Source organism: Podarcis cretensis (genome assembly GCF_951804945.1).
Source record: "Podarcis cretensis genome assembly, chromosome: 1".
NCBI lineage: Eukaryota > Metazoa > Chordata > Lepidosauria > Squamata > Lacertidae > Podarcis > Podarcis cretensis.
In genome coordinates this window covers 18528850-18551724 of record NC_137170.1, presented here as the reverse complement: position 1 = coordinate 18551724, position 22875 = coordinate 18528850, and the positions used below count along the sequence as shown (strand labels likewise).

The 22875-nt window shown below is 44.8% G+C and overlaps 1 protein-coding gene across 1 annotated transcript in view; it reads left to right on the top strand.

Moving 5' to 3' along the window:
* Nucleotides 1-22875, top strand: part of LOC307200291 (cholesterol 24-hydroxylase-like) — a 36575-nt gene that overhangs the window by 4057 nt on the left and 9643 nt on the right. The window contains exons 2-8 of the mRNA XM_079948795.1: nucleotides 5744-5821; nucleotides 7166-7247; nucleotides 9193-9263; nucleotides 15564-15650; nucleotides 17473-17611; nucleotides 19063-19173; nucleotides 21958-22114. Of these exons, the coding sequence (XP_079804921.1) occupies nucleotides 5744-5821; nucleotides 7166-7247; nucleotides 9193-9263; nucleotides 15564-15650; nucleotides 17473-17611; nucleotides 19063-19173; nucleotides 21958-22114 (725 nt within the window). The remainder of the gene's footprint in view (nucleotides 1-5743; nucleotides 5822-7165; nucleotides 7248-9192; nucleotides 9264-15563; nucleotides 15651-17472; nucleotides 17612-19062; nucleotides 19174-21957; nucleotides 22115-22875) is intronic.

Genomic DNA, 22875 nt, shown 5'->3' with positions numbered 1-22875 from the left:
GAAAGATCTCCTTCTCTTGAAGGTCTTTTAAACAAAGGCCTGACAACCATATGTGTGCTCTAATGATGTTTCCTGCTTGGCAGGGGGGGCTGGGCTGGTGGCTGATGGCCCCTGTGATCTCTTCCAACTATATGAAATAAGAATCTAGCATAAGGATTTAACATTTCTTAGCTTCTAATTCCTTTGCATAATTCATTTAAGCCAATATATTTAATACATAACATAGATAGCTTTTTAGAAGAATAAACCTTTTCAAAGTAAAAAAGGAAGGAACAGTTTCCAGCCTCAAAATAAGATAGAAAGAAAACCTCTTCTCCAGCCAAGCCAGTTGCCTTTTTCACTGCTCTTGACCTTTCAACCTTAGGAAAATATGGCTCAAGTTTAATGGGAGGCACATGGTTTTATTTTACTATTTACCCACTCTTAATTATGTTTATCTCTTTTTTTATCTTCTGTAATATGTAGGGTCAGTGTAACCTTGGCTGTCAGCTTGTAATTCCCTTTGACTTTGAGAATTGTTTTCTGCTATAAATCAGGGGGCCCCCTTGTCCAGGAGAATAAACATCTTGCCAAGGTTCTTAGGCAGCTGGTCTTCTGCCTGGCATGAACATTTGAAAATCTTTAAGCTCATTTTAAAATACAGGCCCTGATCAAGCCTCAATAAAAATGCAAGCTATGATTAGATGCCTCAAGAGCTCTAAGAAGTCTAGCTTGAACTTTCTCAAGGGGGGAGAAAGCAGAGGAAGGCGGACCCAAAAAGGAACCATACAGGAGTTGTGCCAAAGTTTTGGCCTTGTATAATTTTAGAGCTGCGGGGACGAAGAAGCCCCCTTGTGCTCTGAAGAATTTAAGAATATAATTTGCGGTTTTTACCGCTGAGCTCCCGATGGAGTTTATGTGTAGCTTGTTGGTTCCTGAGGCCTGTACCACCATTCCTAGATACTTGTAGTTTGTGACTTGTTCTAATTTATGGCCTTGGAGTTCCCAGCTTCTAAGCTTTGGTTTTTCCCCAAAAGTGAGTATCTTGGTCTTTTGATAGTTGATTTTGAGACATTCAGATTGACAGTATGCTGCGAGCTTTCTTAGTACTCTTTTGAGACCAATGGGGGTTCTAGATAGAATTACCGCATCATCGGCATATAGCAGGACCGAAATATGCCGATTTGCAAGCTTCGGCGGGTGGAGTTCTGAGTCATTGAGTGCAGATACTAAGTTACTTAGAAATTAAATAGTAGAGGGGCCAATAGGCACCCTTGCCTGACACCTTTGAAGGTTTTAATAGGGTCCGTTAGGTGTCCTAGGTGGCTGCACCTGACTCTAAGAGCTGTGTTTGCGTGCAGTGCCTGAATTAAGAGCAGGAGCCTTCTATCTATATTAGTACCCTACAGTCTGTCCCAGAGTCTGGTTCTGGAGACTGTATCAAAGGCTGCTTTTAGGTCAACGAAGGCAGCATATAGTGAGGCCTGCTCTCCTGATTTGTATTTGCCGATGAGATGTTGTAGCGTTAGGCAGTGATCTGTCATGGACCTTCCAGGTCTGAAGCCCGCTTGTTCTATTGCCAGGATATCTTCATTCTCTAGCCATTCTGTAAACTTATTAAGGAGGTGCTTTGCGTAGAGTTTACTGATCACACTTACTAGGCTAATCGGCCTATAATTCGCTGGGTCCCCTCTGTTGCCCTTTTTATAGATTGGAACTATTATGGCTGTTCCCCATTCCCTTGGGATGCTGCCAGTGTCATCTATGTAGGTGAAGAGGGTGGCTAAGAAAGCTGCCCACCAATCCGCCTGTGCTTTTATCATTTCTGCCAGAATGCCGTCTGAGTCTGGGGCTTTGGCCGTTTTCAGTTGGTTTATATATGATTTCACTTCAGTTACTGAAACAGGCAGCCATTTAGCCAGTTGTTCTATATTATAATTCCGTAGTGGAGGTTCAGCGTCCTCATACAAAGATTGAGACCCACAGGCTAGGGGGAATTTGTGAGGTTAACGGGGAAATAGCTTTATGGGTGCCAGAAGTTACCAGTTTCCAGAATAGTGTCTGATCTTTTGCCGCACTAGTTAATTCTAGCCAACATTTTCTGGTATAGGCATTATTTTGGTGGAGTATTAGGTCTTTATACTCTTTTTTTAGGGCACGGACAGCAAGATAGGCTTGATGTCTAACAGAATTTTCGGCTGTCAGGGCAGCTTTGTAAGCATTTTGCAGGGCTTTCTTTGCCTCAAAGCAGGTGTAATCAAACCAGGGTTTATTTGATGTTATTGGTTTAGTTGGCCTTTTCTCTGTGGTATTAAAAAGATAGGGTTTTAATTGTTGGAGCAGGCTCTCATACATGGAAACTGGGTCCTCAGGCCTAGGATTATTCCCAAAGCCAGTTAAAATTGTACGGAGTTTTTCAGAGGTTAGAATCTTCTTCAGTTTGGAATCAAGTGCAGGGGTCCATTTGACTCGGCAGCCAGGTCGCTCTAATGTGGTGGTCTCTGCAGGGTATACTGTTCTCAGGAAGGGTGACTCGTTTAACGGAGACACCTGGAGGTGCAAAGAGAAATGGTCCCCCTCTATGATTGGGAGCACTTTTAAATTCAATATTTTTGTTAGCAATTCGCTGTCCACCAACATATAATCAATTGTGCTGGATCTTATCCCAGACATGAATGTATATTCCCCGGGGATGTCACCCGTGGTGCAGCCATTTAGGATATGAAGACTTAGCTGCCTAGAGAGTTTGAGGAGGCAGGCTCCAGCAAAGTTGATCCTTTGACTGCCTTGGTAGTTGTAAAGCCTCCGGGCCAAAGTCGTCAGGGTACCCTATTTTTTGCCTGTATTTGGTTTCTAAACTGAGGTCATCAGGACCTAACCTTGCGTTTAGGTCACCCACCAGCAGGACCTTTGCTCCCGGATAGTTTGTTATCACTAACCTAACGTAAGAGTCCAGTCTATTCCAGATGCCCTCAATATCGGGGTTTTTTTGCTTGTTGGGGGGATATAAGCATTGATAATTAGTAAACTGCAGTTTCCCCAGGATATGAGAAGGGCCATTGCTAGGTGGTCTAGGGGGGACAGTTCATTACAGGTGGCGTTTAGGCAGAGTGAGATTAGGATGCATAATCCCCCCTTGAGCCTCCCTGGTCCTCTGCCTGCAACCGCTCCCACTGCATATGTATAGTATCCTTCCAATGATGGGTTTTCAGCCGCCCACGTCTCTTGGAGAGCGATGATTTTAAAGTTTTGATGCTAGAAGGGAATGTCTGTAGAGTGGGAGAGGCATCTGGACCAGCCTGCAACATTCCAGGAGATGATGTTTAGGGCAGCAGTTGATTCTTGGGTTTTTAGATTCCAGGCACTCAAAGCTGTTTTCTGCTGCTGATTCCTCAGGTCCTTTGAATTTGGCTTGATTGAGCCACGATGCGGAGGAATGGGGAAGCCTTTTGAGGGAAAGACTAATTTGGGGGTATTAATTTGACCTTATTTTATTCCTCTGCATGAATAGCTTCTAGGATTCCCAGGCAGTCCATGAAGATTGAGCCGATTCCCGGCGCTGGCACCACTAGTTCAACATGTTGCGTTTTGGATTGGGCTATTGGAGGGGGTGCAGGAGAGCCCGTTTCTTCTGGAGACAGATATCGACAAGTTGTCCATTCCTCGTTGGTTAAAGGCTTTGATTTGCAATTGATGTAATTAAATTCCATGGGAGGAGGCGGGGCTAGAGGTGGCAGGGACTTCCTTATGGTCGAAAGTCTTTCAATTAGTGCTCCTGGGAAAGTACGATCTGCTCGAGGTAGGTTGTTAGGAGTTGTTCATCCTTTGAGGAGAAATCCTTTTCTAGCTTATTTGGTGAGGGCAGGGTTTTGTACAGCCTGCCAGATTGTTTAAGATTGCCAGCCTCTGGGTAGAGCAGCTTACCGTTTCTGGTGCTGTTGGATTCTGCAGTGCTGGTTTTGGTTTTTGATCTGGCTAGCCTATGTGCTCCTAGAAGTGGTAAAGGGTCTTCGATGTTTTCGAAGAAACGGTGCACAAGCAAGCCAGTCCTCAGGAAATTGTCTTTATTTGAAAGGGTCTGTTTAGTTGAGAGCCCGTCCTTAAAAGTCACTATAGCCCTATTTTGGGCCGTATCATGAGGGAGGAATTTTATCTTGATGATATTTTCTGCTGTCACGAGGCCCCTGGTGACTATTCCAATTTTTTGGGAATATTTACTTTTCTTTGAGCATATGATGGGTGTCCTCTATTTGTGGGAAGTATTGTGAAGGCAAGTTTGTGATTATTTAACGTTAGCTTCCAACAAGTCTGCATTGTTTTATCTTGATCCTTTTTTGTTATATTAGGGTACACAGGATTTATTTGCGATGTCAAGAGAAGGCTTGGTTGCTTGGGAGCTGAAATTTCCTTTGGTTTTCCTATTTCCCGACTAGAGGGTGGTGTGTGATCTCCTGGGCCGTGCGGCTTTTCCTCAGAGTGCTTTGTTGGCATGCCTGAGTTTGTGATTTTCTTTTGCGTTGTAGAAGCAGAGTTCTTTGTTGTTATATTCTCCAGCATCTAAAAGAGCTTCTGAAAATTCATTTTTTTAGTCCGGCAGGTTGGCGCTCCTTTTTGGCCTCTCAATTTGATGTTTTTGGTCTTCTTCATTTTTTGTGTTGAGCATTTTCTCTTTAAGGTCGGTTTCTTGGGAGCAAGGGACCCTCCCTCCTGCACTGAATTGTTTCTGTTTGTTTTTTTGTAATCGAGTCCCGGCTTAGTTTCACCTCCATTAGTCCTAGTCCCAGATGTCATGTGAGGGAGAGCGACCTCATGGTTCTTAATCAATTCAGTTAGGGTGGTAAGCAGGTTCAAGGAAATTTTTAAGTGGCTCAAGTTCTTTGCTTATCTGTGTGAAATGAGTTTTGAGTAACTCTTCGAACATCCCTGACAAGTAGAAGATAAGGTTGTCCAGGTATTGTACCCTTAAGCTGTTTGGCCATTTGTCTGTCTCAATCGGCTCAGTCGGGGAAGGGCACCTTAAATTCTCTCCTGATAGGGAGGGGAGGGGAGGGGAGGCTCGTTTGACATGGCTTCTAGGTTTTCCAGGAATAGCTCCTGTTCTAAACTTGCTTCAGGTCCCTCTTTGGCTAGCTCAGCTTGTTTTAGTTCTGTTGCCAGGTCCATTCCCTCACCTCCGACGTTAGTTTTTTCCTCCCTTCCAATCCAGGTGTGGTCAATAGACCACTCATGAGAATGGAGGTTTCCTGGATTATTTGCTTCATCAGCCTTGGGATGGAAGTAGGTTGAAATTTCGGCCTGTTTTTTCTTTGTGGGAGTTGTTACAGGTTGTAAAGGTGAAATCCCCAGTTCTTTGCAACATTAACTTGTAAGTACCATCTTCGTACTCAGAAATAAATGGGGCTATTTTATCCAACCCACAGCTTTATGGGCTTTTCAAGGGAGGTGGTTCAAAGTTGATTTAAAAGGGAGGGGAGGTTTAAAAGTCCACCCGACAGCTCCCAGAGCCTTTTACTGATAAAAGTTGGCAGATATTTTCATAGGTTGAGCCTTTTTATCAGGGTAATTTGATCATTAGAGCTCCTACTCACGCAGCAGAGACTCAGTTGAGGCTTGACCCGGCGCCATCTTCCCCCCTACTTCCCCCCATCAATTGGTGTGTGAAATCACATAGGCACTCCTGATTTGATTTCAATGCAAAATACTGTACGGTGTTCTTCATATAGTTTCATAACATCCTGTTTCTTTTTTTAAAAAAAATTTGCAGCTTTTTTCTTGGGCATGGGCCACTCATTTGGAAAATGGTTAAAAACCAGGAGCCATTGGGTGATCTCTTTCTGCAGTGGTAAGTTACTTTCAATTTTTCAGAGAGCTTGGTATAAGAGGCTATGTACAGGGGTCAGCAACCTTTTTCAGCCATGGGCCGGACTATATTCTGAAAAAAAACTAATGAATGAATTCCTATGCCCCACAAATAACCCAGAGATGCATTTTAAATAAAAGCACACATTCTACTCGTGTAAAAACACCAGGCTGGCCCCACAAATAACCTAGAGATGCATTTTAAATAACAGGACACATTCTACTCATGTAAAAACATGCTGATTCCCGGACCGTCCGTGGGCTGGATTTAGAAGGCGATTGGGCTGCACCTGGCCCACGGGCCTTAGGCTGCCTACCCCTGGGCTATGAGCTTCAGTGCAAATTCAGACCAACAATCTATATAGCCAAGAACCTTTTCCCCAGCTGGGCATGTTAGGGGAACCATAAGTCACTACTTGCAGAATGGGAAAGTGAATAGGAAATGTTAGTGCTGTAGTCCCAGTTTGTGCAAAACAGAGTGCCCTATGGTTTGCCATAAAATTGGAGGGATGGGGAATTAAGAAAGGCATGTGCAGCCATCTACACAACTCTTATGTAGCACGAACCCAACCTAATATGTACATTTCCATTAACTCTCTTGAGTAAAGGGAAGGTGGGGTATAAAATCTAGAAATCATCAACTATGTCCTTGAAAGTTTATTTTGCTTGTTAGTAATTTACAAGAGTTTTCTACAGCAAGGGCAAAGTTGAAAATTTCTACTTCCAGTCCATGAATGACTTCAGATATGAAATATTTTCCATATACCAGGGATAGGGTCCAACCTTATATCTGTCCCCATTTGAGGGTGGAGGGCACTATTTCAATATTCTTTTTTGCAGATGATGTTAGTGGACTATCTACACTCTGGAGTTGCTATTGTTGAAATTCAGCACTGCTCTGGAATCTCCAAAGGTCAAATCTACACCCCACCCCCACCCCCACTCACACTCACACAGTAGGGTCTTCTCTTATTCCACATGATGGTGGCATGTATTCTCCAGAAGGAACAACTTGTTCACAAGATAAACTTTGCACAGAAACGATCTTGGCAACAAAAGCATATTTTTTTGTTCCAGTTTTTCAAAACATGACTGCAACGTTCCGTATAACTTGCTGGTTGCTTATCTCTGGCAAGCTTTCCCTTTCCTTTTTAAATACTTTGTGTTAAGTTGTGGGCGAACATAACTGAATCACTGAGCGAAATCACTGAGCAATCACTGAACGTCACTTTCGATCCTTCATTTGCATAACTATCTACAGTATCCCCCTGCTGCCCCAGGGTAAGAACTTCAGTACATAACACCTTGGGTGACTTTCTCTTCATAGGGCAGAAGAATATGGACCAGTCGTGCGTTTTAACGTACTTCACAAAGCTGTGGTCATAGTATTAAGCCCTGAAGGAGTGAAGGTACTGCCACAATTCTACAACTTCAGATGTGCAATAGTTTATCTAGGGCTTTTATTCCCTTTGAATAAAATTCACTTGAATTTTGAGACCTATGGTTTATTTGTGCACATGTGCAGGCTGACCACAGGTGAGACAGTTCCAAAGCGTAAGCTGCTCTACATCACCGCTAGGCTTCTAATACCTTTGGCGTTTCCAATAAATCCCATAGCTCTCACTTTTTCCTTAGACCCCCTCCCTCTAAAATGGCCTTCCCCAGCTTTGTGTCCTCCAAATGTTTTAGGCTACAGTTCCCATCAGCCCCAGCCAGCATGTCCTGAACATCTGGAGGACACCAAGGCACAGAAAACTGGTCCAGGTCCCAACATAATCTGTGATAAGGTCATGGAACAGCCTATAGTCACAGGAAGTTCAACAAGGTCATAAAGGAGGTGGTTGCCTTCCACCACCACTACTAGGCCTAAGGAACCAGAGATTTGTCTTGTTTTTAGCAACTGGAAGGCTCAAGAGAAAGGGCTTATCCATCCACAGATGCTGGTCCTGAAGGAGTTCCAGGGATAGCTTCATCATGACAACTCTGGGTTCATACATGTTGTCAGGGGCTCAGGAGCAGAGGCACAGGGAAGAGAGGAGATGGAGAGCGAAGGGGAAGAATCCGAGGGGAGCGTAGGAGAAGAGGACAGTGGACCGAGGGATTCCATGAGCCTCTCCAGCGAATTGGAAGATTCACAGAAGGGGGCGCCAGTGGCCAGGGGTAGGGGGTTCCCAAGGGGAATGCCCCAGGAGCAAGGGGGCAGCAGGGACTCCCAGAGCAGTAGCTGGAAATCAGGACCAGCTTCCCCACCAGAGCAGAGTGGGGGGGAAGAGTCCCAAGGATTGGGGCCAGTGCATTCCCCACCAGGGAGAGAAGATAAGGCAGGGCTGACCACGCCTCCATCAGAAAGTCGGACAACGGAGGAGAGGTCAGATCCGGCCAGTGTCCCGGAAGAGGGAAGCAGTGACCGAAGTACTGTAACGGTTAGGAGAAAGGTCACTGGGCTGGCACGAGAGGCAAGTTCAAATGTACAGGAGCACAGGACAGCAGAGAATGAGGACTGGGAACCGGGTCCTAAAGCCCGCCGGAGGGAGGGGGAGGAGCTAAGCGACTCAGCGTCGGAAGAGTCCAGAAAGGGCAATGCCCCAGCGGGCAGGAGGACCCAGAGGAGGAGAGAGCAGCGTAAAAGGTGGAGCAGGGCTAGGATCTTAAACTGGTGTCATAGGGGAGGAGACTCAGACGGGACTTCGCCGATCTAGGGTTTAAGACGTAGGGCTGCACGCTGTGGCTTTGAAATGGAAACAGAACTTCAATAAAGACTTTTGTACATTACTACAGCCTAGCGTTGGTCCTCTGTGAGCTGGGACCTAGAGGCAGCTCTGACACATGTATACTATGTTCTTGCTCTCGGACCTGGACCTTTTTTGGCACCGGGGTTCTCAAGGACAAGTGGTGGTGGTGACTCCACCTCCTTCTCTGACAGCCCTAGAGGTTCTTCAGCAGGTCCCAGATGGTCCCTCCAGTGGATCCTAAGGATTGGTTTCAGGGGACCCTGCCTGCTCCTCAAGGTCCTTGACCTGTGGGGTGTCTTGTTTGTCCTCTGTGGGTTCTATATCAGGTACCAGATCAAGCATGTCTCCAAGTTGCTTCCCCTACCATGTGGGGCTGAGCCACCTGCCAAGCAAAGTCCTGTGCAAAAGATCCGCCAAATTTAAGCAAAGTATTCTGAAATAACTTCCCTCAATTGGACCCCCTGTTTTTAAAGGCAGAAGGAAGGTACCCACCCGCCCCATCCTCAAATTTGAGCCCAGCACACTGATGTTAGAAATCAGTTCTCCTAAATTTAGCACTTGATATTCTTAGTAATGAGATTAACCTGAATTTCAGAAAACTGACCAAAGGATTTAATTTTAGGAGTGCCTGTTGTCACCCCAGTACCCAAAAGACCAAGAATATGAACGTACTTGTAATATATTTGGAGAAAGGTGAGTTAATATAAAAGTAAGTTACAATCAATAAGTATGCCGAAATGACAGCCAGTTTGTTGGGTTCTACTGGACAGATGTATAAATTTATGGAAGACAAAGATATGAATGGCTGTTGGCCATGAGAGCTGTCTTCTTCCTCTGGTGTCAGAAGAAACACACCTCTGAACACCAGTTGCTAGAAGTCACAAATGGGGAGAGAGCTGCTGCATTCAGGTCCTTCTTGCTGACTTTTCAGCGGTATTTGGTTGTGAAAACATAATATTGGACCTGTTGGGCCTTTAGTCTTATCCAGCACCACTCTTCTTATGCTCTTTTGAAATAAACATATTTTATACATATATGGAATCATTATAGTATAAGAACCAGGTTATTATTATTATTATTATTATTATTATTATTATTTTATTTATACCCTACCCATCTGGCTGGATTTCCGCAGTCACTCTGGGCAGCTTCCAACAGAATATTAAAAACATGATAAAACATCAAACATTAAAAACTTCCCCGAACAGGGCTGCCTTCAGATGTCTTCTAAAAGTCAGATAGTTGTTTATTTCCTTGACATCTGATGGGAGGGTGTTCCACAGGGTGGGGGCCACTGCCAAAAAGGCCCTCTGCCTGGTTCCCTGTAACATCACTTCTCGCAATGAGGGAACTGCCAGAAGGCCCTCGGAGCTGGACCTCAGTGTCTGGGCTGAACAATGGGGGTGGAAATGCTCCGTCAGGCCCTTTGGGGCTTTCAAGGTCAGCACCAACACTTTGAATTCTGCTCGGACACATACTGGGAGTCAATGTAGGTCTTTCAGGACTGACTGTTATGTGGTTTCGGCGGCCACTCCCAGTCACCAGTCTAGCTGCCGCATTCTGGATTAATTGCAGTTTCCAGGTCATCTTCAAAGGTAGCCCCACTTAGAGCACAATGCAGTAGTCCAAGCGGGAGATAAGCAGAGCATGCACCACTCTGGCGAGACAGTCCGCAGGCAGATAGGGTCTCAGCCTGTGTACCAGATGGAGCTGGTAGACAGCTGCCCGGGATACAGAATTGACCTGTGGCTCCATGGACAGCTGTGAGTTCACAATGACTCCCAGGCTGTGCACCCCATTCAGGACCAGGTAGTCCTCCACACATAACTAGCTTCTTCTTCTTCTTTTTTACGATGCCTCTCCTGGCTTAGAAGCCATGATTTTCTGTTGCTTCTGTCCAAGCTTTTCCATATAGGAAGGCCTTGAAAAGTAAACTCTGTATTCCACAAGTGAAGTTTAAATTCCATTTCAGGGTTCCATATTCTCTGAATGATCCTCTGGACAAGATACAAACACATTCATCCTAGATAGCTGTGGAGCATACAGTGCTAGGACCAGTATGTTGTCATCTGGCAGTGCAGACTGAAAAGAAGACTCTGGGTTCACACGCTCACAAGTATGGAAGTGCTATTCATGTAGTAGACATATGCACCCTGAAGAATGCCTATACAGTGGTATCTCGCAAGATGAATGCCTCGTAAGACAAAAAACTCGCAAAACGAAAGAGTTTTTCGCTTTTTGAGTTGCTTCGCAAGACAGATTTCCCTATGGGCTTGCTTCGCAAGATGAAAACATCTTGCAAGTTTGTTTCCTTTTTCTTAAAACCGTGCATTCACTTTGAGGAGCAACTCATAGCACGCGGTGTGGTAGCCTTTTTTGAGGTTTTTGAAGACTTTGGTGATTTTTGAAGCTTTTCCGTGCTTCGCAAGACGAAAAAATCGCAAGACCAAAAAACTTGCGGAACGAATTAATTTCGTCTTGCGAGGCACCACTGTATGTGGATTGGGGAGTCTGGATAGGCTCCTGCTCCTGATTCCTGTGATCCTTTCACTCTTTTGTGTAAACCACTTCTTAGAAACAGACAAGACTCTGAGCTGCAAAGTGCAACAGATGCAAGCTTTGGCTTTTATTCAGAATAATAAGAGGAAAACAAAAGGTTGAATCAGACCAAAGGCATACCATCCAACATTTCTCTAATGAAAATAGGGACATCCTATTCCATAATAATAATTTTACTATTTATACCCCAGTCACTTCCATCATATATAAAAATAAGACATTAAACATTAAAAAACACACACAACACCTTCCCTATACAGGGCTGCCCTCGGATGGTTTGGGGGTTGGATAACTCCATACCCTCCAACATTTTCCCAATAAAAATAGGGACATCCTAAGGAAAAGCGGGACATTCCATGATCAAATCAGAAACCGGAACAGCTTCTGTAAATCCGGGACTGTCCCCAGAGTATAGGGACACTTGGAGGGTCTGCGAAGGGTCTGTCTAGTCCAGAGTTCTATGGCAGACAAAACTCATGTCCTGAAGAGATGGATTTGGAGCAGAGAAACAGCAGGTGCAAAAAGGGTTAAGCACACACACATCCCAATTGAGTTTCAACTCTAAATCCTTCCCCTGAAGCACTTTTCAAATTAAAACCTGTGATGTAGCTCAGATCTAAGCATATGCCTGTCATGCGCACTGCATTTTGTATTTGCGTGTTCTCCATCATTGAGAGCACGTGTTGCGGTGGGGTCTGTACAAGCCACCCCTCTGTTGCTGGGCGGGTTAGTATGGATGACCATCCGCAGTGATTGGGCGGTTGGGTTTCTGGGCAAATTTTGGTATTGCCATTTAGGGGGATGGACCAAAGGTTATAAAGCTAGGCACGCAGCACTGACTGCGCACTTTTGCTGTGTGCATCGGATCACCTGCCCACCCTCCCTAATCTAGGGCTATTGCATTGACCTTGCTATGCCTGTCATGGGGTCATCTGCTTTGGGGGCAGGGGCCTGGTAGGAATTTTGTCCATTTGGCTGATTGGCTCATGCCATCTAGTTTTTGCCTAAAGGTACCCTGCGGCGGGGTGCGCTCCCGCTGCTTGGTCCCAGCGCCTGCCAACCTAGCAGTTCGAAAGCACCTCCGGGTGCAAGTAGATAAATAGGGACCGCTTACCAGCGGGAAGGTAAACGGCGTTTCCGTGTGCTGCGCTGGCTCGCGCTGGTACCCCTGCCCGTACGGGCCAGTCTTGACAGACTCTGGGGTTGTGCGCCCATCTCACTTAAGAGGCCAGGGGCCAGCGCTGTCCGGAGACACTTCCGGGTCACGTGGCCAGCGTGACATCGCTGCTCTGGCGAGCCAGAGCCGCACACGGAAACGCCGTTTACCTTCCCGCTGGTAAGCGGTCCCTATTTATCTACTTGCACCCGGAGGTGCTTTCGAACTGCTAGGTTGGCAGGCGCTGGGACCGAGCAGCGGGAGCGCACCCCGCCGCAGGGATTCGAACCGCCGACCTTTCGATCGGCAAGCCCTAGGCGCTGAGGCTTTAACCCACAGCGCCACCTGCGTCCCTGCGTAGCAAATCATCACAACTTGGAAGGTTGCTGTTATGTACTAAGTTGAATAGGATTCAAACTGCAGCAGTCTGATTGGTCCTAGAACAATAGGATTCAGAATGCAGCAGTCTGACTGGTCCTAGAACAATGCAGCAGTACGATTGGTTGGCAGGAACCACCCAATCATGCTCCAGATAGAAGTGAATCCACAACCTGATTGGCTTACAGTAGAATTCCGGAATTAGCCAATCATGTGCAGCCCATTGTGTAAAGAATGTATATAAAGCAGATACTTTGAGGGGACTTTCATTTATTCCTCCTCACCACTATGAGCTGAATAAAGAGCATGAAATCACTTTGCGACTCTGAGTATATTTCAGTTGCGGTTAGGCATTGGTTTAAAAAGTTGGTTGGTGGAGCGGTAAGGATTGGTGGTGCCTGCCCCTCCAATGCTGCTGCTGTATAGGAATTCCGTTAAAGGAATCCAGGGTGTTATGTACTGAGCTGAATAGGATCCAAAATGCAGCAGTCTGATTTGTCCTAGAGCAATAGGATTCAGAATGCAGAATGCAGCAGTCTGATTGGTCCACAGGAGCCACCCAATCCAGCTACAGGTGGAAGTGAATCCGCAACCTGATTGGCCTGCAGGAGAATCCCGGAATTAGCCAATCACATGGGGCCCATTGTGTAAATAACGTATATAAGGCAAAACAAAAGAAAAAAATTCCTTCCAGTAGCACCTTAAAGACCAACTAAGTTAGTTCTAGGTATGAGCTTTCGTGTGCATGCACACTTCTTCAGATACACTAAAGAATACACTGTGTATCTGAAGAAGTGTGCATGCACACGAAAGCTCATACCTAGAACTAACTTAGTTGGTCTTTAAGGTGCTACTGGAAGGAATTTTTTTTCTTTTATTTTGTTTTGACTATGGCAGACCAACACGGCTACCTATCTGTAACTGTATATAAGGCAGACATTCTGGGGGAACTTCCATTCCTCCTCACCACTATGAGCTGAATAAAGAGCATGAAATCCACTCTCAACTCCGAGTATATTTCACAGGGGCTTGCCATTCTTTCGTCCGTACCCCTGAATGGGGCTTAGGACCGCGCAAGCCTCTGGGAGCATGTGGGGGGGAGGGTCTGATGCCCGGCTCCATGCTATCCCCAATATTGTTTTCCCTTACTGGCTTTCACTGGAATCCGGAAGTCAGTTCTGTCCCGGGGCTGGGGGACAGATAGTCGGAACCAATGCCTAAGCAACCACTCACATGTGTGTATTTTAATAAAGTTATGGCCAAAATTATGCCCAAAACCTTAAACAAAAATTATGTGTGAATTGTGAATTATTATGGAGGGCTTGGGGGACCTCCACACGCAACTCCAAGTTGCTACACAGCCTTTTACCTAGTTAGCTGTGGAAGTCTTCCGGAATACGCCATGCAATCCATAGCATAAGCAAGAACAGCCCCAAAGCGGCTCAGAACAGAAATGGTTTACTAGGTACGCAGCATGCTCAGTAGATAGAAACACCAGTAAATCCACCATGTGGCTCAAAGGTTAACAACTGACAAATATTTATGCTGCAGTTTAAGGGTGGATACATAAACATTTCCCCACCTGCTTGGCTTCTGTTAACCTGTGATCCCAGAGAGGTGATTTTTGCAGCTGGGTAAAAAGTGAGTGGGGAATCCACTGCCTCTTTCCTCCCCTACAGAGGGTGACTTTTAAAGATGTTCCATGGAGACTGTTTGCAGACCTAGCTGCCTACTGTGCATAAGACCAGCCTCAATTTGTGACCCACTAAATTATATGTAGCCAAAGAGCTTTCTATGGGCGTCTGCCAGAGCCTTGATAAACTTCCTGTTCTTTTTGCCCGTCTGGAGGCTGCATAAAGTAAGGGTGTCTGGCACCTTGCATGTCACAATCAGTGGTTGGGTTGCAGCCTTTCTCAAACTTGGGTCCCCAGATGTTGTTTGACTACAACCCCCATCATCCCTAGCTACCAGGACCAGTGGTCAGGGATGATGGGAGTTGTAGTACAACAACATCTGGGGACTCAAGATTGAGAAAGGCTGGGTAGGTCACAAGTTGTGCATGCCTGGCAGAGATGTGGACAGACTTGGGCTTACAGTGGGACCTCGGTTTTCAGGCGTCTCTGTTTGCGAACGTTTCGGTTTTCGAATGCCGAAAACCCAGAAGTAAATGCTTCCATTTTCAAACACGCTTCGGAAGTCAAACAGCTTCCACTGTGTGTATCTGTTGTTTTTCACAATTTCCTCTATTGAATTGGCAGACCGCCCTTTGCACCTTGGTTTTTGAACATTTCGGAAATCGAACGGTCTTCCGGAATGGATTACCTTTGAAAACCGAGGTTCCACTGTATTTTGGATCCCTGTCTGGAAAACCATGAGGTTAGGAGGAATATTTAGCAATGAAAACTTAGTGGGTAGCATATATTTAAAATGCCAAATTGTACCATATTAAGAAAAGGCAGACATGTGAAAATTAAAGAAGGGGAGTTGACAAAATAAGAGTTTATGTTCACACATCTAAGGCTCAGTTCTGGTAATCCTTCAAAACAAGGTTTGAAATATTGGAAACATGCTGTTAGAATCATGTCCTCCCTTCTTTCTTCCTTCATGTATGCCAATCTCTTCCTTGTTCTGGTTTCTTCTAACCACTTTTTACCACCACTTCTGAATCAGGCAAACAATGACCAGAATTTATTCCAAAGCCTGGTTTTGCAAAACCAGCTTCAAACGCATTAGTGTGTATTTTGTCAAGTTTCAATATCATGGCAAAGGTGGGAAACATAAAATGAAGAAAGAACTCCATGGAAGTCTGTGGCACATTCCTGATTCTCCACACTAGATTAGAATATGACATCTGACATATTACATATGCCGGGTATAATGTTTTTCTCCATTTTCCGCAGATTTTTAGGGAATGGCTTAGTAAGTGACCTCAACCATGCCCGCTGGTACAAACAGCGGAGAATTATGGATATGGCTTTCAGTCGAAGGTAAGGCAGAGAACATAGGCAGCTGCCTGATGCTATGACCAGTGGTCCATCTTGCTCAGCATTCATCTACAATGGCTTGCCACGGATCTCCAGTGCTTCAGATAGGAATAGTTCCCACCCTCCCAAGAGGAACCAGAGACTGCACTTGGGGCCTCTTCATCTACTTTGTGCACAGAAGGTCCTAGATTCAGTCCCCCTGTGTCTCCAGCTGGAAAAGACTCCCTTGGGACTCAGCTACACAGCTGCAAAACACACATTCTAAATGTGTTGTGAAGTGCAATATACAAATGTGACACTAGATGGCGAAAGTGAGCTATGCCAAAGTCAATGTATTTTTTCAAAACGTTTTTAGAAATCGTATTTTCACAGCGTTTTTTTTATATGTGTGTAGATTCCAGCACTGAGAGTCACTGCCATTTGGTGTAGACAGTGCTGAGCCGTATGGACCAGAGGTATGACTGGATAAAATGGCTTTATATGTTCCTATGGATTTTATAAAATAAATTCTTAATTAGAGGTGCAAGAAACTGCTCTGAAGGATTATGATGCATGATCTTATATCTCATTAATATAAGAAATTCAGTTAGGGACAACCTCCCAGCACAAAAAAATTGGATTGTTGTTGGTGATGGTGGTGTGTTGGGAAAGTCCTGGATCTCTCACTCTGGCAAGCAGCAGCCACAGCTCTGCTACAATTAACACTTTCCAAAGCTGCACAACTGTTAGACTTGTGAATTGATCAGCATATTCATCAGCTTTTCTTTTTTTAAAAAAAAATCAAAGTGTATTATGGAACAAATATAGCAAATTTAAATCCTTTTTCAGAGCAGCTTTCCTTTATTTGCTCTGAGTGTGTGTGTGTGTGTGTATCCATTGAAGAAAAAAATGAATTTAGCCCATGAAAGGCTAGACATATCATGCTGTGCAGTTTCCAACCTCACTCTCTATCAGTGAAATAAATTGGCAGAAAAAGAGAACCTCACCATGTAATAATTCCACGGGATGCCATTCTGCATGATGAGTGTGAAGTGTAGCCTTAGCAAACCATCGCCAAAGCCAGCAGGTTCCTTCGCATTGATATTGGTTCATGGATTGCCAACACACCTGGACATTGGAAGGCTGCCCGCCCCTCAAGTCTAATTGCACCAGGGTCACCACTGAGGGGTAACACTTCCTTCCTTATCTGCAGTTGGCTTCAAAAACCTCGAATTGTTGCTTTGAGCCTAATGGTTGCTGTTTGTGTGTGAGCGAGAGATTGCAGCTTGGTAGAAATGGTCTGTCGTATGCTGAAGAAATATGCATTGACTCTGGCCTTTGAAACTTGAGATGTATATTTTAGGACCCATCATTATTATTGTGATTGTAATTGATTTTTGGCTGTTTTTAATGGATGTCCAATTGTTGTGACCTGCCCTGGGACCTTCAGGTGAAGGGTGGATAAGTAGTAGTAGTAGTAGTAGTAGTAATAATAATAATGTCAGAACACGCCTGGGAGAGCAAACGCTCTCTCTGGGCGTCTTCCTGATGAAGCGCAGCCCGGGACATTCATAAATCTTCAGTCCTGGTGCGCACCAGTGACACATATCTGGAGATATGTGCACACTCATTCAGCAGAGTATAGCAGAAACGATGTGGAGCTTAGGTGTGTGCATGCCAAGTAATTTATTAAGCAATATATACAGGACAAAGCAATCATGGCGTCCCCTCACATCTTCTCCAAGAGACAGAAAAGTAAAGTACAAAAGTACAATACAGCGGAAGAGATAAGACTGACTTCCGTTCTCACACTTTCCAATAATAATAATAATAATAAATTGGACAGTTACCTCACTTGCTTGATGGGAACCTTCAACGACCAAGCCGACAAGCTTATGGAGCAGCTGGAGGGAAAAGCTGATGGAAAAACCGAAGTTGATATGCTGAGTCTGCTGAGTCGAGTGACCCTGGACATCATTGCAAAGGTACATGCTAGATTGATTTCCTGTTGTTGGACTCCAACTCCCATCATCCCTGATTTTGCTCTGCTGGCTGGGGCAGATGGGAGTTGGAGTCCAACAACATCGACCAGGCCACAGATTCCCCATCCATGTTTTAAATGTTATGCCTGCTGAGTTCAGCTCCACCACAGAGAATTCCTCTTTATTTCCCATTTTTCTTTTTATTGTTAAAGCACAGATCATGACAATAAATTATCAGGTTTTGTCAAATTAAAATATAATACTAGGAATTCCAACTACTCTCAGGACTCACTTGACAAAAGAATCCACTACTGTTACAGCAGTAGAACAGTGTCTTAATTGAATTGTACGTGCAGTAACTGTAGTACCGTATTTTTTGCTCTATAAGACTCACTTTTCCCCTCCTAAAAAGTAAGGGGAAATGTGTGTGCGTCTTATGGAGCAAATGCAGGCTGCGCAGCTATCCCAGAAGCCAGAACAGCAAGAGGGATTGCTGCTTTCACTGTGTAGCGATCCCTCTTGCTGTTCTGGCTTCTGGGATTCAGAATATTTTTCTTCTTGTTTTCCTCCTCCAAAAATAGGTGCGTCTTATGGTCTGGTGCGTCTTATAGAGCGAAAAATATGGTAATTTGAAGGCATTTCCTTGTAGGAGACATTGGGATAGGAGTCTGGAAAAAATCCCTGGAGAATGGTGTGAGGGAGTGGAAAGTAGCTAGCTGGAAGGGCTCCTCCAGCAGAAAACTAGTGTTTGTTGCAACTGCTACTTAATAAAACAACCGTGTTAACTATGGTCTCAGGTTATTGAACCCAAAGGTATTTGTGGACGTGGCCAATCTTAACAAACAGTAAAACAATAGTTAAACAAACTTGCTCCGGCCTGAAAGCTCGATAAACACCTGAACAAACAAGCATAGTTGGCACTGAAAACTAATTACGGTTGGCACCAGCTGCACTGGAAAGAGGAGGGAGTTCCCTAACTGGGGTGCCACCACCGAGAAGCTCCTCTCAAGGATTGCTGCATAACATGTTACAGACAGCTGCGGCACCGCTTTGTAAGCCCCCAAACGGGAACGGAAATGATTCCTGCAAATGGCTCCCAAGGAAGAAGTTCAAGCAGGGGTAGGGAACTGTATCCAATCAGTGGGCAGGATCCATAACTGTCGGTCACCTGAAGCTTAGGGAAGTTTTAAAGGTTTGATATTTTATTCTGTTTTTAATCTGTTGGGAGCCATCCAGAGTGGCTGGGGAAACTCAGCCAGATGGGCGGGGTTTAAATAATAATAATTTGTTGTTGTTGTTGTCGTCGTCATGTAAGTGGCATCCCCCCCAGAGGCACTCTCACTGCACTAGCCACTCCTGTGCATTAACATGGCAATAGAAGGGTTTCTACAGCAGCTCCTTCCCAGACCCTCAGACATTTGACCAACCTTCTCATCTTTCTGAATGTTAATCAGGTGGCTTTTGGCTTAGAACTGAACACTGTCTATGATGACCAGACACCTTTTCCACGTGCCATATACAGGAGCCTACAAGGACTATCCAAATCCCACATTCCTTTTTTCGAGGTGAGTGCAGACATTTATTTATTTCCGTGTGAACTTGCCCTATGCAAAGATTTTGCTTGTAAAGCTTATTCAGGGGGTCTCCAAAATCCTAGAATTACGCCTGCCTTGCAGGAATGTTTGCAACTGGGACTGCCTTGTGTTCAGAGAGCAGGGACAAGAATTTGGATTCATTGCCCGGGGAAGGAATTTTTAAGACTGGAGAGTAGGATGCTTGGTGGGTGATAATGTGATATTGAGCTCTCCTGTTGAGAGACTGGGCCAAGGGGCAGGGGGCTTTGCAAGCCTGTATATTCAGTGCAGCACCCCTTGTGAGGGGAGAGAGACTTTCTGTTCTTCATCAGGCAAGGACACTTCCACCTGCCTTACCTCAACTAGCCTCTCCCAGACTTTGACTTTGAGAACAGCAGCTGGGAGGAGAGGAGTTCAGGGATATTTTTAAAAAATAGTTTTACAAGTTGTGCTTCTCTGTTTCTCAGTTTGATCCCTTTACATGGTTTTGTATGTTTTGTGGCATTTTATGCATTGTGATTTGCTGTTACTTCTGTTGATTATAGATTGCTAATTCATATATATATATATATATATATATATATAATATTTATTGGTGTTTCAAAAGGTTACAAGAATAAAAAAAGGAAAAAAACAGAAAATACAAAATACAGAAAAAAATATAAAAAAATATAAAAACAATTAAAAACACATCCATCTTTCCATATCTTATCTATCATTTGCTTGTTTCCTTGACCTCCTCACACCTCCCTTTTTTGTATTCTAGTTCATTAGTTGTTTCAGCAAATCCTTTCCTTCTTTGTTTTTATTCTTACTAATTTATCTTAATATATTGTAACTTTACATTCAGACCTGTTAACAATCCATTTTTACTTAATCCTTTATAACATTACTGCTAAAACCACGTAGCTTCATTCCAGCATCCTTCTAACATTCTAGATTGCTAATTCTTTATTGTGGTCGAACTGTTTGATTACCGTATTATCTGCTGGTGTTTAATTTTACTGATTACTATTAGATTCAGATGGATTGTTGAATGTTGCTTTGTTTGATGTAAGTTGTTTATTTTAAAGTTATTATGACTTTTATATTGGATCAGATGGTTACTATTAATGTCTGATGTTTTATTATGCTTTTATGTCTTGGAAGCCGCAAAGAGTGGCTTGGGCAACCCAGTTAGATGGGCGGGGTATAAATGAAATATTGTTGTTTTTGTTGGAGGAACAAGGATGTGGTGTGGCAGTGGTCCACAAATATTCCATCATTCTCACCAGGAGGCCAGTGCTTCTGGCAATTGGATGTGAGGTTTGTATTTGGCAGAGGTCAGCAACCTTATCCGAGGATGGGCCGGTCGACGCTACATCCGTTGGAGGATGGGCTGGAGCGTGTGTGCATGCGCACTCTTCCGAATCAGAGGAGCACCTGTGCACATGTGCATACTATTTCTGGCACTCCTCCTACCCACATGTGCACTGGAAATAGGGTGTGTGCATGTGCGCTTCTCCGTCCCGCACGCGTGCGCACACACTATTTCCAGCGCACATCTGGGTCAGAGGAGTGCCCATGCACATGCGCACAGGCCCCATCAACCCGGATGTCGGTCCCCGCACTGCACCATGCCAGTAAGAGCAGGTGGCGGGTGCAGCAGGGGTTGCCATGGGCCGGTTAGACAAGCCCTGTGGGCCGCTACCGGCCCATGGGCCTTAGGTTGCTGACCCCTGGTATTTGGTGTTGGGAGGCAGAGACAGAATAGGGATCTTACTGGTATACAATCCACCCCACAGCCCTACCATCTCCCTGACTGAGATGGCAAACACATTCACTGGTGCAGTATTGCAGATTCCAAGGACATTAGTTCTGGGGCTCTGCGCATTCTGTGCAGCCATTTTGCTGCAGTCAGAATCAGAGGAGCCTGGAGTGTATAGAAATAGTGTATAGAAATTTGTGGACAGCTGGACAATCCCCAGCCTCTAACGTAGGGTTATGCATATTCTTGCTAACTAGCATGAGAAGGGTTTAAGTCCACAGAGCTGTATTGCTGATAGGCAGTGTTCAGACCATACAAATACTGTTGGTAGAGAGGACTCTGTGTGATGTCATTTCCTCTCCTCTCCTGGAGAGGAAGGAGCATATATTACTTCCTGCCCCCCCTTCCACCATCATTGGATGCAGACATGTCTCTGCCTGCTGCAGTTTTATTTATATATATATATATATATATATATATATATATATATATATTCAATTTTTCAGAAATATTTTGACATAAATACAATCCAATATTTTCCAACAAATAGATGCTTGTGAAGCTGGTTATCCTGCTAAATATAAGTATTTTAGCTGCATAGCTGCCTTTGCTGTGAACCAATGCATGATTATAAAGCAAGTAAATCTTATTTTTAAACTTACTGTACAAATTGTTGCCTGATTCTTTCTTAAGTGGGGTAAGAAGGGGGAAGCCAGCTTACTTAATAGCTGGACTTGCTCAAAACAAGGTTTTACATTCTGATTCCTATGCTTTTCATTTTGCCGCCAAGGATGGGATTCTGAAACTCTGTTTAACCCACACACGTGGGTGCCTGGAGGGATAAATTGCAATCAATATACCGTATATCCTCTCCTACCCAAAGGAGTTTGAGCGGTATACAAATTCCAGGCTTCTTTTCAGCCAAGCCAGTCCTCAAGGAAGCTTGCAAAGAGAAAAACCAAATACCCCACTATTATTAAGCCAGCAAATATATAATGGGCAATTCAAACCTGTTGTCTGTTTTACAGTACATGCCATGGAACAGAAAAGAAGTGAAAAGTGTTCAGGAGAGCATAAGGATGCTACGTCGTACTGGGAAGGAGTGTATTGAACAGAGGCGTAAGGACATGCAGGATGGAGAAGAGATCCCGTTGGATATTCTCACTCAGATACTGAAGGGTGCAGGTAGACTATGATCTTTTGTACTTACCACACATGAGTGTCTCCATGTGGATCCCACAAGTTCATCTTTAGCCGCACAAAGTGGTTTACAGCCCTTCGTTTCAGCCGAACATGCTAGTTGCAAAAACATCTGAATTAGTCACTATTACTACTACTACTGTGGGACGTGGGTGGCGCTGTGGGTTAAACCACAGAGCCTAGGACTTGCCGATCAGAAGGTTGGCGGTTCGAATCCCTGCAATGGGATGAGCTCCCGTTGCTCGGTCCCTGCTCCTGCCAACCTAGCTGTTCGAAAGCACATCAAAGTACATGTAGATAAATAGGTACCCCTCTGGTGGGAAGGTAAACGGTGTTTCCATGCACTGCTCTGGTTCACCAGAAGCGGTTTAGTCATGCTGGCCACATGACCCGGAAGCTGTACGCCGGTTCCCTCGGCCAATAAAGCGAGATGAGCACCGCAACCCCAGAGTCGGCCACGACTAGACCTAATGGTCAGGGGTCCCTTTACCTTACTACTACAGTCATACCCCAGGGTAAATGTGCTTCAGGTTAAGTATTTTTGGGTTGCGCTCCACGGTGACCCAGAAGTAACGGAGCGTGTTACCTCCATGTTTCGCCACATGCGCATGCGCAGTCAAAATGACGTCACGCGCATGTGCAAAAGAGGCGAAACACGACCCGCGCACGCGCAGGTTGTGTTCGCTTCAGGATGCGAATGGGACTCCAGAACAGATCCCGTTCGCATCCTGAGGTACCACTGTACT